Below are 14239 nucleotides of genomic sequence, written 5' to 3'. Positions count from 1 at the left end.
GGTTCACATTCCTAGTAAATATGACACTCTTCCTTCAACCCAATTCTTTCATACTTTTCTGCTGTGCCTTGTTCACATTTATTGTGTCATAGTTCTAATAACACCAGCACTCTATGCAAACTGCCAGGGAGCTTATCCTAGGTGACGATCTCGCTGGGATTCTTACCACCTTCACAGGGAATATTCCTTCCCTCTATTATCTTTCACATAATGCTCCTCTTTACTTAGATCACAGTTCCATGTACATCCCTATAGCCTCTCAGTCCTGAACAACCTACATCCAATGTAGCTCTCTGCACCACACCCTTTTGCAATTTCCCATTTTTCTGTGATTCTAGCAAACTCCACCCTCCCTTTGTGCTTCACTGCTTGCAGTTCTGTATTTCCTTTGTAGATTCCCTATCTTCCCACCTAGACTCCTTGCACAACACAGTAATATTACTCAGCCCTGCTCTGAGTTAACCTTGTGCATTCCCCTGCCATGTTCTGTGCATTTTTTCCAGTTGTCCATTGCCTGTCAATGGTCTTATCAAGTCAGTTTATATAGCACAGTGTTCCCATCCCATCTTACTTTAAAAGTATCATCAATGAAATGGATCTTTCCAAACTACCTGTGAACAATACTGTTTCTTGGTCTACAAGGGAGACATTCTGTGATATTTTGCATCCTCCTACCATTTCCAAACTCTTTTCCCTTGTTGATGGCCATAGCCAGTCATTATACTTTATAAACTACCTTTTCCAAAAGTGTGTTGGCCAGTGATATAAATAATACTTCTGAGAATGCTACCAGCAGGCCCTATACTGGCATCTCTTTGCAACCTCCCTCACCCTGCTTGCTGACATCTTAACTTTTTCTTCTGACAGATCAGTCATTAGTGACCTAGGCAGAGTCACACTGATTCCCCGGACTCACTGCAAAATTACAGTTAAAAAATGTTACTACAGGAAGTGAATTTCCATTATCATAAGTACGTCTCATGCAATAGACATGTCAAGTTCAATACAGCATAATTGCTTTTTAAATGTCTGGATAATTTTACCTGCAAACACTCATTTGCAGTTCACCTGCTGTAATTTACTGTTAACTGCTACCACACAAGATGCACCCTTTTTGTTTTATTCACCCACATTTAATTCTTCTGTCTGCAAATGTTAATGTTATGTACACTCTAGTGACTCTAGTGAAACACAGGATTTAAGTAAAATGCTTTATTACCTTCACTACACTGTGCTCCTCCTTTGCCAAGGCTACAGTGGCAGCGGGCACCTCCATGATCATAATCAATGATGCAGAAGCTATCGGCAGGGCAGGCTGTTTCCTCACAGGAGAAGTCAAAGTGTGCTCGCGTAGTACTTGTCTTTTTAGTGGTGGTGGTAGTAGGAGTGATTGTTGTTGTTGAGGTTGTAGTCACAAATCCTGTCAGTGCCTTCTTTGGCATCTCTGGGACAGATGTTGGAATTATCTTGGTTTCAACGAGGTACTTCTTGTTTTCACCTTTAAGTGCAGGGAGGGGTCTGAACTAAAACAAAATAAACAATTTATTTTACAGTGACAGAATGCCATTTTGGTTATCAAAGTGAGAAGAAGACATACTGAGGGTTACTTATTTTTGAGTTTGAATTTATTACAGAGAATGACATTACCTGAATATGTACATCTCTACCCTCAGACCCGTAAGGTATTCTTTATATTTCCATAATTCTGGGACAATGATCACTATTATACTACCATGTCTTATAAAATGGCAGCAAACACTCTGACCAATGGGGCTCATACAGTGTCAACATTTTATATGGATGAAAAATGTCAATAATTGACCTTTCCATGGCTAGGACTCTCTGTCTGCAGTAATTGGCCAGTATTGGTTGGTCAATTAGCATGATAGCGAGAATTGTTGATTCAGAAACATGGTAACAGCCACACAGAGAAACACTTCATTAGTAGTGTATTACTATTTTTCTGAACTGAACACTGTGCTGTCAGATCTGACTGTGCTAGTATTCCCTCTATTGGCCCACCCATCATTGTAGCATAGGCACACCCTTACACACACACACACACACACACACACACACACACACACACACACACACACACGTGTGTGCACACACATTCCTTCTGCCATTTTCATGCAGCTACACATTTGCATGCACAGACACAAGCACAGGCACACATGCGCATGCACACACACACACACACACACACACACACACACACACACACACACACACACACACACCTGCTAGATATATACCTATATCATGACTCATTCCACAGGAGGGAACAGATGAATACTATTCAAAAGACAGCATTCGTATTTTCTCCTAGAGAAAATTTAGCTTGACAGAATGATTATCTGCATGGATCTGCTGTACTAATTCAGAATCACTGCCATTTCTGGGGTGATAAACATGGCTAATTAGCATTAGCTTCTTCCCCTGACTACCACATTAGCAAGCATCTTCTCTGGTGAAACTGATCTTAGTTCTATATCCCCTGCTAAGGTAAAAATGTAGAGGTAGAACAGTCTTTGAATTGGAAAGGCTTATTATGATGAGGAAATTTTCTATAACAAGGCTTCTGCTTAATGGAAAGCCTTTCTGATTCTCAAAGCATGTTCTTAGCTGCAGAGTTCCACATAAAAAGAAAAAGTCATTCAAACTAGGAGTCAGGTGCTCCACAACTGAGAGTCAGGCTTAGCTATATAACTGATCAAATACCATGTGAGGTATTTAAGATGTCTCAATTCTCACAAGAGCAATTACTGTGCACAATGTGAGGGTTGTTTTTATGAAAATATAACAAGAATAAGGTCCAACAGTTTTATTTGCTGATATTATATCAAATGATGAATATAAAGCCTAACAATATTACTGACTTGAACTGTATCACCTACCTATTTATTTTATATCTGTAACTGCAAAGACATATTTCCTTTCCTGCAATGGCTACTCAAGGTCATTCTGTAAACTGAATAAGCAATTCCAGTGCATTGAGTACAATGTACCTTTTAATGGAACAAGGACATGGGAGCAATAGAAAGTTTCATTAACATGTTCAACAGTTTTCTATCTATCTATCTATCTATCTATCTATCTATCTATCTATCTATCTATCTATCTATATATCTATCTAGCTATTTATATGTGCGTGTTTACTACATTCAGTAAGTGATTCGTCATGACAATCCTCTGTAAAATAAACAAACAAGAATGACTTGGCATAGTGACTGCAGAATAATAGCGCTGCCCTTTAGCTGAGAATGCCTACTAGGACAGCTCTATGCCCGAATGCTGGACTAGCACTTTGGTAGGTTCACAGATTCACAGGGGTTCAACTGCCAAGCTTAGAACATACTGGCCATGAGTAAGCCTAAGTGTTATAATCCCATTTTAATATTGTTTACTCGCCATATACACATCAATAATATTTTAAAAGAAGTTAGTAACTTGCTTCTTCTGACTGCAAGGAGAAACTTATTCCATAACAGCTGAAACAGAGCAAAAAAAAAAAAGAAAAATGGACATTCCTTCTACTATCATACCAGCCAGGTGGCCAAATGCATCCGGCCGAGGGCTACCCTAGCAGGGATAATCCAAATGTGATGACTGCAACAGTGAAACACGAAGAACATTTACTTGTTACAAATGTAGCAAACAGTTACTACAGTTTATATTCTGCTAGCATGGAGTGTACTAGTGCTCAGTTTTAGTTTAAAAAAAAAGAGAGATTTTTTTATTTTTACTTTTAAACTGTAGCAAACTGCATAAACAAATAGATAAATTGATAGACAAATAAACAAACATATAACCTTTCCAGCTGAACCAACCAGATAAGACATCACTTTACAAAGCAGGCACAGGTCATGTCTTAGTAACTGAAAAAACAGAATATAATGATAGTTTCTTAAACTATCATGCACGGTTAAGTTTTTAAGCTATAATTCTTCTGGTAAGGAATCCCATCAGTTGAAGTTCTTTCGATAACTTGCTCAATGGCAACAAAATGCAGCGCTATGTTTAATAGTAGGTCAGATCAGTAAGGGATAAAAAGAGGTACAGCGGTTTCCCTAGTGTGACTAGACATGTCCCTTAGTACTAGATGAGTTAGCACTACACAGTGCTATGTTTAATAGTAGGTCAGATCAGTAAGGGATAAAAAGAGGTACAGCGGTTTCCCTAGTGTGACTAGACATGTCCCTTAGTACTAGATGAGTTAGCACTACACAGTGCTATGTTTAATAGTAGGTCAAATTAGTAAGGGATAAAAAGAGGTACAGCGGTTTCCCTAGTGTGACTAGACCTGTCCCTTAGTACTAGATGAGTTAGCACTACACAGCGCTATGTTTAATTGTATGTCAGATCAGTAAGGGATAAAAAGAAGTACAGCGGTTTCCCTAGTGTGACTAGACCTGTCCCTTAGTACTAGATGAGTTAGCACTACACAGCGCTATGTTTAATTGTATGTCAGATCAGTAAGGGATAAAAAGCGGTACAGCGGTTTCCCTAGTGTGACTAGACCTGTCCCTTAGTACTAGATGAGTTAGCACTACACAGCGCTATGTTTAATTGTATGTCAGATCAGTAAGGGATAAAAAGAGGTACAGCGGTTTCCCTAGTGTGACTAGACATGTCCCTTAGTACTAGATGAGTTAGCACTACACAGTGCTATGTTTAATAGTAGGTCAGATCAGTAAGGGATAAAAAGAGGTACAGCGGTTTCCCTAGTGTGACTAGACCTGTCCCTTAGTACTAGATGAGTTAGCACTACACAGCGCTATGTTTAATTGTATGTCAGATCAGTAAGGGATAAAAAGAGGTACAGCGGTTTCCCTAGTGTGACTAGACATGTCCCTTAGTACTAGATGAGTTAGCATGACACAGTGCTATGTTTAATAGTAGGTCAGATCAGTAAGGGATAAAAAGAGGTACAGCGGTTTCCCTAGTGTGACTAGACCTGTCCCTTAGTACTAGATGAGTTAGCACTACACAGCGCTATGTTTAATTGTATGTCAGATCAATAAGGGATAAAAAGAGGTACAGCGGTTTCCCTAGTGTGACTAGACATGCCCCTTAGTACTAGATGAGTTAGCACTACACAGTGCTATGTTTAATAGTAAGTCAGATTAGTAAGGGATAAAAAGAGGTACAGCGGTTTCCCTAGTGTGTCTAGACCTGTCTCTTAGTACTAGATGAGTTAGCACTACACAGCGCTATGTTTAATTGTATGTCAGATCAGTAAGGGATAAAAAGAGGTACAGCGGTTTCCCTAGTGTGACTAGACCTGTCCCTTAGTACTAGATGAGTTAGCACTACACAGCGCTATGTTTAATTGTATGTCAGATCAGTAAAGGATAAAATGAGGTACAGCGGTTTCCCTAGTGTGACTAGACATGTCCCTTAGTACTAGATGAGTTAGCACTACACAGCGCTATGTTTAATTGTATGTCAGATCAGTAAGGGATAAAAAGAGGTACAGCGGTTTCCCTAGTGTGACTAGACATGTCCCTTAGTACTAGATGAGTTAGCACTACACAGTGCTATGTTTAATAGTAGGTCAGATTAGTAAGGGATAAAAAGAGGTACAGCGGTTTCCCTAGTGTGACTAGACCTGTCCCTTAGTACTAGATGAGTTAGCACTACACAGCGCTATGTTTAATTGTATGTCAGATCAGTAAGGGATAAAAAGAGGTACAGCAGTTTCCCTAGTGTGACTAGACGGTTCTACCTCACTTCAATGACACGCCGGAACATCGACACGGAAATCGCGAGCCCCAGAAGATCGACAGCGCAGAAGACCGACGCGACGGGACCTAGAAGGTCGACAAGCAGAAGACCGACCCGACGGATGAAAGCACCGATGCCGAGGATGCCGAAATGGGAAAAGGATGTGTAAGTATGCGGTAGTGACGGACGTTAGGGTGCGAGTAAGGTAAGTGTGGATAGGGGTGGGTTAAGTGAGTTAGGGTTAGGGAGCGGGTCAGGTAAGTGTGCGGTAGTGATTGTGTTTGGGTTAGGGGCGGGATAAGTGAGTTAGGGTTAGGGAGCGGGTCAGGTAAGTGTGTGGTAGTGATTGTGTTTGGGTTAGGGGCGGGATAAGTGAGTTAGGGTTAGGGAGTGGGTCAGGTAAGTGTGCGGTAGTGACGGACCTTAGGGTTAGGGTTTGGGTCAGGGTTGTAGGTAGTTGTGTATGTGTGGTTTAGTGTGGGTTTGTAGGGATTTTGGTGTGCTTGTGTTGTGTATGTGGTTTTTGGACGGGGAATGTGTTTTGTTTGTTGATTGTGGTGTGTGAAGTGTATGAGGTTTCGTGTTTGTGTACCGTCGGTTATTTCGTTGTCGGGCATGTGGAATTTCGTGTTTTTGTACTGTCGGTTATGTGGTTTCGGTGATTGCGTTGTCGGTGTTTTGGTGTTTCGTTTATGTGAGGTAGAACCGACTAGACATGTCCCTTAGTACTAGATGAGTTAGCACTACACAGTGCTATGTTTAATAGTAGGTCAGATCAGTAAGGGATAAAAAGAGGTACAGCGGTTTCCCTAGTGTGACTAGACCTGTCCCTTAGTACTAGATGAGTTAGCACTACACAGCGCTATGTTTAATTGTATGTCAGATCAGTAAGGGATAAAAAGAGGTACAGCGGTTTCCCTAGTGTGACTAGACCTGTCCCTTAGTACTAGATGAGTTAGCACTACACAGCGCTATGTTTAATTGTATGTCAGATCAGTAAGGGATAAAAAGAGGTACAGTGGTTTCCCTAGTGTGACTAGACATGTCCCTTAGTACTAGATGAGTTAGCACTACACAGTGCTATGTTTAATAGTAGGTCAGATTAGTAAGGGATAAAAAGAGGTACAGCGGTTTCCCTAGTGTGACTAGACATGTCCCTTAGTACTAGATGAGTTAGCACTACACAGCGCTATGTTTAATTATATGCCAGATCAGTAATGGATAAAAAGGGGTACAGCGGTTTCCCTAGTGTGACTAGGCATGTACCTTAGTACTAGATGAGTTAGCACTACATATGCTTTTTTGTCCTTGCTAGATAGAGATTTTTTTTTTTGAAAAATCCTTTTTATTGTATTTTCCACAAATATATAATAAAAGTGAAAGTGCAAAATGACTGCAGACAATACAGCATGTAATACATAAGAGTAAAGGTATCCAAACTTTCCAAAGAAAAACATTTAAACATTTGCAAGAAACTTTATGATTTACAATTGAGATGGTTGCAACATATTTAGGGATTACTTAGTGCAGAGTTATGCTGAGGATGTTGAGAATTAGGATTGCATATGCAGGAAACCTTTAATTGTCTAGACTGGAAGAAAAAAAAAAGAAGAAGAAAGAGAAAAGAAAAGAAAAAAACTTTAAAGTTTTCCAAAATCTAGAGAAAAAAAATATTTACATTATATACAATATATACAATGTTAGACGCCATCCTTTTGTTGAATCACAGAAGTGTGTTTTCTATATCAGTGATCTAACTATTTATGTTCAATAACATAGAGGTTTTATTTTAAATCAGCCAGCTACCTGACATTTAATTTGAAGTATTTTGTATGTTAATCAAAATTGTCTCTAGGAGAGAATTCCAGTATGTTTGGAAGTATAATCTTTTTTTTAATACTTTTAGTAGAGAGTTTGTGAGAGGTGATATATTTAACTGCGATTTCTTTAAAGTTGTTCCATGAGATGTTTTTGCTATTGACCCAATTCTTAGATATATAGAATTTAAGGAGTGTGCATAATGTAACTAAGATATGTTTGCGCATTCCTATGATTGAACTAAGAATAATATGCAGGATCATTGTTTCCCAAGAGAGAGTGGTTTTTGCATATCCAACTTTCTCTAGTTGCATTCTTAGAGAACACCAGAGCTTGGAGATTTTCTCGCAGCTCCAGAAGATGAGAATATCCACATCTTCCCTAGAGCAGAAGGGGCACAGTGAGCTTTTTTTGTCACCAAATTTTTTGAGAACAGCTGGGGTATATATGCATTATTGTTAATCATCAGTTGTGTGTATATGAGATTTTTGAAAGGTGTAAGTTTTAGGGTATTATTAATGGCTTCTTGTTTTTGTTTTATAGAGATATTATTATTTACTTTTTCCCAGTATTTTGAATACAGTAACGCTGATAGGTGTTTTAACTCATTTATTAATTTATATGAATTTGATAAAATTTTTTCTTTAGCTTTTAGAGCTTTCATTATGTTTTGAGTATTTTCTATACTTTGTATTTCTATTTTGTGGTTAGAATATTTTACGCTTATTATTGATATCCTTTGTCTAAGAATGTAATTATAGCAAGCTGGCATCTTGAATTTTTCTCTTAGTTTATCAGGTGTGTCATCTTTGTACTGTAGGATATCCCATACTATTAGCTCTTTAATTCTTGGGAATGGTTTGAGATCAATCATTTTATTATTTAACTTAATATTCGGGTTCATATGTATAGATTGTAACAGTACTTATGAATTCTGCAGATTGATAGAAAGAAAAAGCGATTGGAATGCAGTAATACCATTTTTGATTAATGGGTGTAGTTTGTGAAAAAAAATTTGTTGGGGTTGGAGGAAAGGAACAGCTTTGCGATTTATGTTTATGGAATTTAGTAAATTTGCCCATATTTTAACCCATATTGGGTACCAAATCTTTTTTGCACTATCATATTCCGCAATTTGGATCAACCTGTTTGCTTTTATAATAAGGTAATATAGGCCAAAATCTGGTAGCCCCAGCCCGCCTTTTATTTTTGGTATTGTAAGATTTCTGTAGCTTATTCTTGCTGTTTTAGGGTGCCATAGGAATTTGGAGAGGGCCTTTTCCATTGCTTTGAGTAGTTTTTTTGGTAGTTTGAGGTTAATAGAGTTTAGCTGAAATAGAATTCTGGGAAGAATGTTCATTTTAATAATGGCAGATTCAGAGAGAAGCGATAGGTTTAAGTTTTCCCATCTTAAGATGTCTTTGTCTAATTTTATCCCATGTGTTTAGAAAATTTGAGCTATGCAATTTTTTGTAAGTATGCGAGAAGTTTATGCCTAGGTATTTTAGCTTATATGTTATGGGTATGTCGACTAAAGGGAAATATGCTGCATTATGGTTCATGGGATTTAGAGGGAAGATTGAGGATTTTTTGGGGGTTCATATTATAATTTGCAACTGTAGAGAACTGTTCTATTGAGGAAAGTATTTTTGGTAAGTCTGTATTAGGGAGCTCGAAGTATAAGTTTAGGTCATCAGCAAAAGCTGAGTATTATACTGTTGTGTTATATTGCTTTGGGAAATTGTGGTATGTGTTTTGGGAGATATGGAGTAGTAGTGGTTCTAGATAAATATTAAAAAAGGAATGGAGATAGTGGGCAACCCTGATAAGTTCCATTTGTGATTTTAGAATACCACTTGTTAATGCTTACTGTGATTGTGGCATTATTATAAATCATCTTGATGGCCGTTATAAATAAGTGGGGAAGTTGAAGTGTGACACTGTTAAGAAAAGAAAATCTTGGTCTACATTGTCAAATGCTTTTGAGGCATTTGTTGTAAGTGCGTATCTTGGATGATTATCTTTAGTTAAGAGATAAATTAAGGTGTCTAACATACAGGTATTATCACTTACTTGTTTTATTTCATGAAGCCCATTTGTTTTGGGGAAATAATTGTATCCAAGATTTTTTGTAATCTAACATTGAAGGCAGTATCTTTATTTCCAGATTTATAAGGGTGATGGGCCTGTAATTTGTGGGATTCAGCTTGTCTACTTTAGATTTTGGGATTAAAATTGTCTTTGAATTATTTAAGTATTTGTCTGTAAAGCCATTTTCAATAATAAAGTTGTATAGCCTTAGCAGTATTGGAGTTAGTATATTGCCGACTTTTTTGTAGAACATAGCTATAAATCCATCAGGGCCTGGGGATTTGTTGATTTTAGTTTTTTGATCACAATTTTTATTTCACTGATTGATAAGGGCCTGTTCAGAAGGTTATATTGTTCTACATTGAGTTTAGGAAATTTTAAATTTCTCTTGTAGAATAGGTAAATGTTTCTGCATTTTAGGGTTATAGATCTTGTTGTAAATATTCCAGAACAAGTTGACTATATATTCATTGTTCTATAGATTTCTATCTTTATGTTGTATTTCTGGGATATTATGGAGAGTTTTTTGATGTTTATCATGCTTGCACGTACCTTAGAAGGGGTTTGTGCCCATTCAGAATACTTATATAGGAGTTTCAGTTCATTTATTGTGTGTTTATGAAGTTGTATAGAGTAGAGTTCTTGCTGAATCTGTTGTAATTTCCTTTCTAGTTCCTGTGAGTGATGGGTTTGTAATTGTAATTCAGTGTTTTTGTATTGCGACTCAAGCAGATTAATCTTTTCTTGCATAAATATGAGTTATGGCATCATCATCAATATCAATTCTCTTGTCAGCATCTGCCTGTTTGCTGCTACAGATGAACTGATCTCGTCTCCTGCTGCCCCTGTAAAATTGTAATTGATGATATACTTACTCAGAACTTGGACCACAGTATTAAGATTCCCTTTAATACAGGTTTTGTGGCTGCCCATTGAATGTGTATTGGTATTTGACTTTGTGAATTATCTTGTTCCAATTGTTTTATAGTTTTACCTAACTCCTCAATTAACTCTTTATGGTTTAAAAGGTTGTTTAAGTACCAGTTATAGGAGCCTCGCTGATTAGGAGAATTGAGATTTTTATTGAGAGTAATTGTGATTCTGGAATGATCTGAGATTATTCTGTGATTAATTATGTATTTTTGGCAAAATCTAGCAAGGTTTGAGGAGATCAGGAAACAATCTAATCTTGACCGTACATTATGTGGAGGGGAATAGAAAGTGTATTTGCTTATTAATCTGTCATGGTCCAAAATTAGGTAGGGGTCAACAAGGTTGTGATTATGTATAAGGTCATTTAGAGCTGATGTCACTTGGGCTGGCTGTTTTCTGTTTTTGTTTAAGCTATCTGTAAGTGGGTCGATTAAACTATTCCAATCCCCCCTATAACGATCGAATGATTGGCAAAGTTTAATAGCAGGTTGTAAATTTCATATAAAAAGAGATGCTGGTTTGAACATGGGCCATATATATTCAAAAAGAGAGTATTGTGTTTTGTTTGTGGATGCATGCTAGTGAAAAAACATGATCTTCCTTTCGTATCATCGTTACTATTTGTTATGTTCTCTTGAAAGGATTCTTTGATAATAATAGCTGTTCCTTTTGTAGCAGAGCTGCCCCCTGATGAAATAATTTGCTTGATCCATTTTCTTGAGCTAATTTTTAACCATTGTTCTTGGTTAAGGTGCATCTCTTGTAAGAATATGATATTTGAGTTAGCTTGATAGATTAAGTGCAGGATTAGATTTAGCTTTTTGCTCTCACCTAACCTATTAACATTCCAGGTATCAACTATGTACATGGCTGGCTATCTGTTGTTGACATACAGATAAAAGAGTGGGCTTAGGTTATTTTGTATTTGTAGCAAATTAAGCCCTTGTTGTGATGAAGAAAATTGTTTATGGGTATCATACTTTTGAACAGGATGGCTTCCAACCTTTTTTCAACCCCCTGGGATTTTTATTTCTTATCCCACTAAAGTGTTCTGAAATACGGATTCTAAGGGGTCTGGAAGTCTGTCCAACATAAAAAGCATGGCAACGACAGGTGACCAAATAAATCAGCCAATCTGTCCCACAATTTGCAAAAAACTGAATCTGAAAAACATTGCCTGTGTTACTGCTAGAAAACTCCTTAGTTTTATTCAAAGCTTTACAGTAGGTACAGTGGCCGCAAGGTAAACAACCTGAAAGTAAGTCCCCAAACATGGTCCGTTGTCCAGAAACCCCTGTAGTTTGGTTTAACCCAATAATGCACTATACAAACACACCATTAAACATCTTAATGCTACATTTAGATTTACAGTTATCGACAAAATTATGGGCAATAGGGCTAATAAAGCTGGATGGCTTAGCCTTTTGGATTCAAAAGAAAAGAAATCGATAATGAAGCTGGGGACTTTATTTGCACCTGGCATGAATGAACATTTGTAAGGAACCAGTCATGTTTCAACATTAATCTGTATGTTCAGTATAAATAAGGACTCCTGTTCTCATTTTATTTTTAAACACTGAAGAAGGCTGAGGATTCATTGAGCTGAAACCGGTATGTTTATTATGCTTTAAGACAAGCTAATAAAATTACACAGCTTGCCCTGATCTGCTGGCTTTGTTTGATTTTTGCATTTTGTTATTATGAGCTGTGCAGCTGCCGTATGGGCAGGACATCTTTACAGTTTGCATTACTCTTGTTCCTGTTCCTGCTGCTGGCCTGGGTATGCTGTGTATCAATATCAGTGAGGATGTGATTTTTGGAGATCCTACATTTCATTCTTTGTTTATCCATTCTACCCCATGGTGAAGTCCGTTGATACTCAAATATCTTTTTTGTAGCATTTATATGGACTTTGGATACGTGTCATGGTTGGTGAATATATTTTTTTCATGATTATCTGATCTGCGTATTTACTTATAGCGCAAGACCAGGTTGGCGTTTTTTTGCACCATCATCTCAAGTTGTTTAAGCAGATATTGGGACTAATGTTTTTCTTACTACTTGAGTTTTTTTGAGATTCATTCAATTTGGGTGATTTATTCAAGTGTTTGTGAAATAATATTTTATGTTTTTCATAATTTTTACATTTTGATGAAATACGCTTATTCGTTCTGGACTCGCAGTGTGGGGAACAGCGGCCTAAACGTTATTTCACAATGACTGAGTTAATCGAACACGGATGGGTCTCTATGGGCTGAGATTTGATTTATACATAATTTTGTGTGCTTTTCTAACTCTGCAATAATTTTGTAACAATCATTGGGAGTGTCGCTGCTCAATGTGGTTTAACTAATAAGCAAGTGTTTCTGTTGGACTGTTGGACATGTTGTTGGGCTACTACAGAGGCAGATTTTAGACATATGACACTTTGGAGTACTTATTTTATAGCAAGTCTTGTTCCAGGAATCACTAAGGGACAGTTAGGGAAGGATGCTCAGTTTTTTAGGACTCACAGTGTGGGTTACAATGGTCTATGCATTACTTTACAATGACCAAGGTTATCGGACTTGATATGTGACTTTTTGGGGTCTCTATGGTTCATGCTTTGATTACTTTGTGTGTTTTGTAATTTTTGTGTCATCTTTAACATATAGTATGGGGCCAAGGTCCAACTGTGTTTAATTGAAAAGTGATTGTATGCATACATGTGTTTTGGGCTACTACCAAGGCATATTCTACATATATGAATATTTTGAAGCACTCGTTTAGAAGCAAGCTTTGCATCACAAATTACTGAGGGACATTTCCTGTGTCTTAAATAGACCCTAAGGGTTCCTTTTTATATGGGAACTCACTGAATATCATCTACTGGGACATTGCATTATGCTTGTCTATGCGAATTACATTGGGATGATTATATGCTAACAATATGATTGAGTATTTTTTGGTTTAACGAACAAGCAAGTGTTTCTGTTGGACTATATATGTTGTTGGGCTACTACCAAGGCGGATTTCAGACATACAACATTTTGGAGCACCTATTTTCAGCAACACACCATTTAACATCCTAATGCTACATTTAGATTTACAGTTATCGATAAACTCATGGGCAAAAGAGCTAATAAAGCCGGATGGCATAGCTTTTTGGATTCAAAAGAAAAGAAATGGATAATTAAGCTGGGGGCTTTATTTACACCTGGCTTGAATGAACATTTGTAAGGAACCAATCATGTTTCAACATTAATCTATATGTTCAGTATAAATAAGGACTACTGTTCTCATTTAATTTTAAACACTGAGGGCTGAGGATTTATTGAGCCAAAACCGGTCTGTTTATTATGCTTTAAGACAAGCTAATAAAATTACACAGCTTGCCCTCATCTGCTGGCTTTGTTTGATTTTTGCATTTTGGTTTTTTGAGCCGTGCAGTTGCCGTACGGGCAGGACATCTTTACAGTTTGAATTAGATTATACCTAGGTTGCCATTAGGGCCCCATTAGGACAATGGAGGGGGAGGTACCAAAATTGGAAGAGCTGTCATTCCATCAACTGCTAGGCAGTATGAGATACATGGGGGTGCATCACCATCATGTCAGTCCAACACAGTCAGTGCCCATGATTCTCATATCTGGCATACGGCCATTTCCTGCATGGTGGGATGCCCTAT

The 14239-nt window shown here is 37.5% G+C and overlaps 1 protein-coding gene across 1 annotated transcript in view; it reads right to left on the bottom strand.

Annotated features, from left to right (window-relative positions):
- Window positions 1–1181: 1181 nt before the first annotated feature.
- LOC122792794 (pikachurin-like) overlaps window positions 1182–14239 on the bottom strand; it is a 698859-nt gene continuing 685801 nt past the window's right edge. The window contains exon 8 of the mRNA XM_044060363.1: window positions 1182–1523. Within this exon, the coding sequence (XP_043916298.1) occupies window positions 1182–1523 (342 nt within the window). The remainder of the gene's footprint in view (window positions 1524–14239) is intronic.

Source organism: Protopterus annectens, chromosome 2.part0, assembly GCF_019279795.1.
Source record: "Protopterus annectens isolate FY-2018-M chromosome 2.part0, PAN1.0, whole genome shotgun sequence".
Classification (NCBI taxonomy): Eukaryota; Metazoa; Chordata; order Ceratodontiformes; family Protopteridae; genus Protopterus; species Protopterus annectens.
This window is presented reverse-complemented; position numbering and strand designations above follow the sequence as displayed.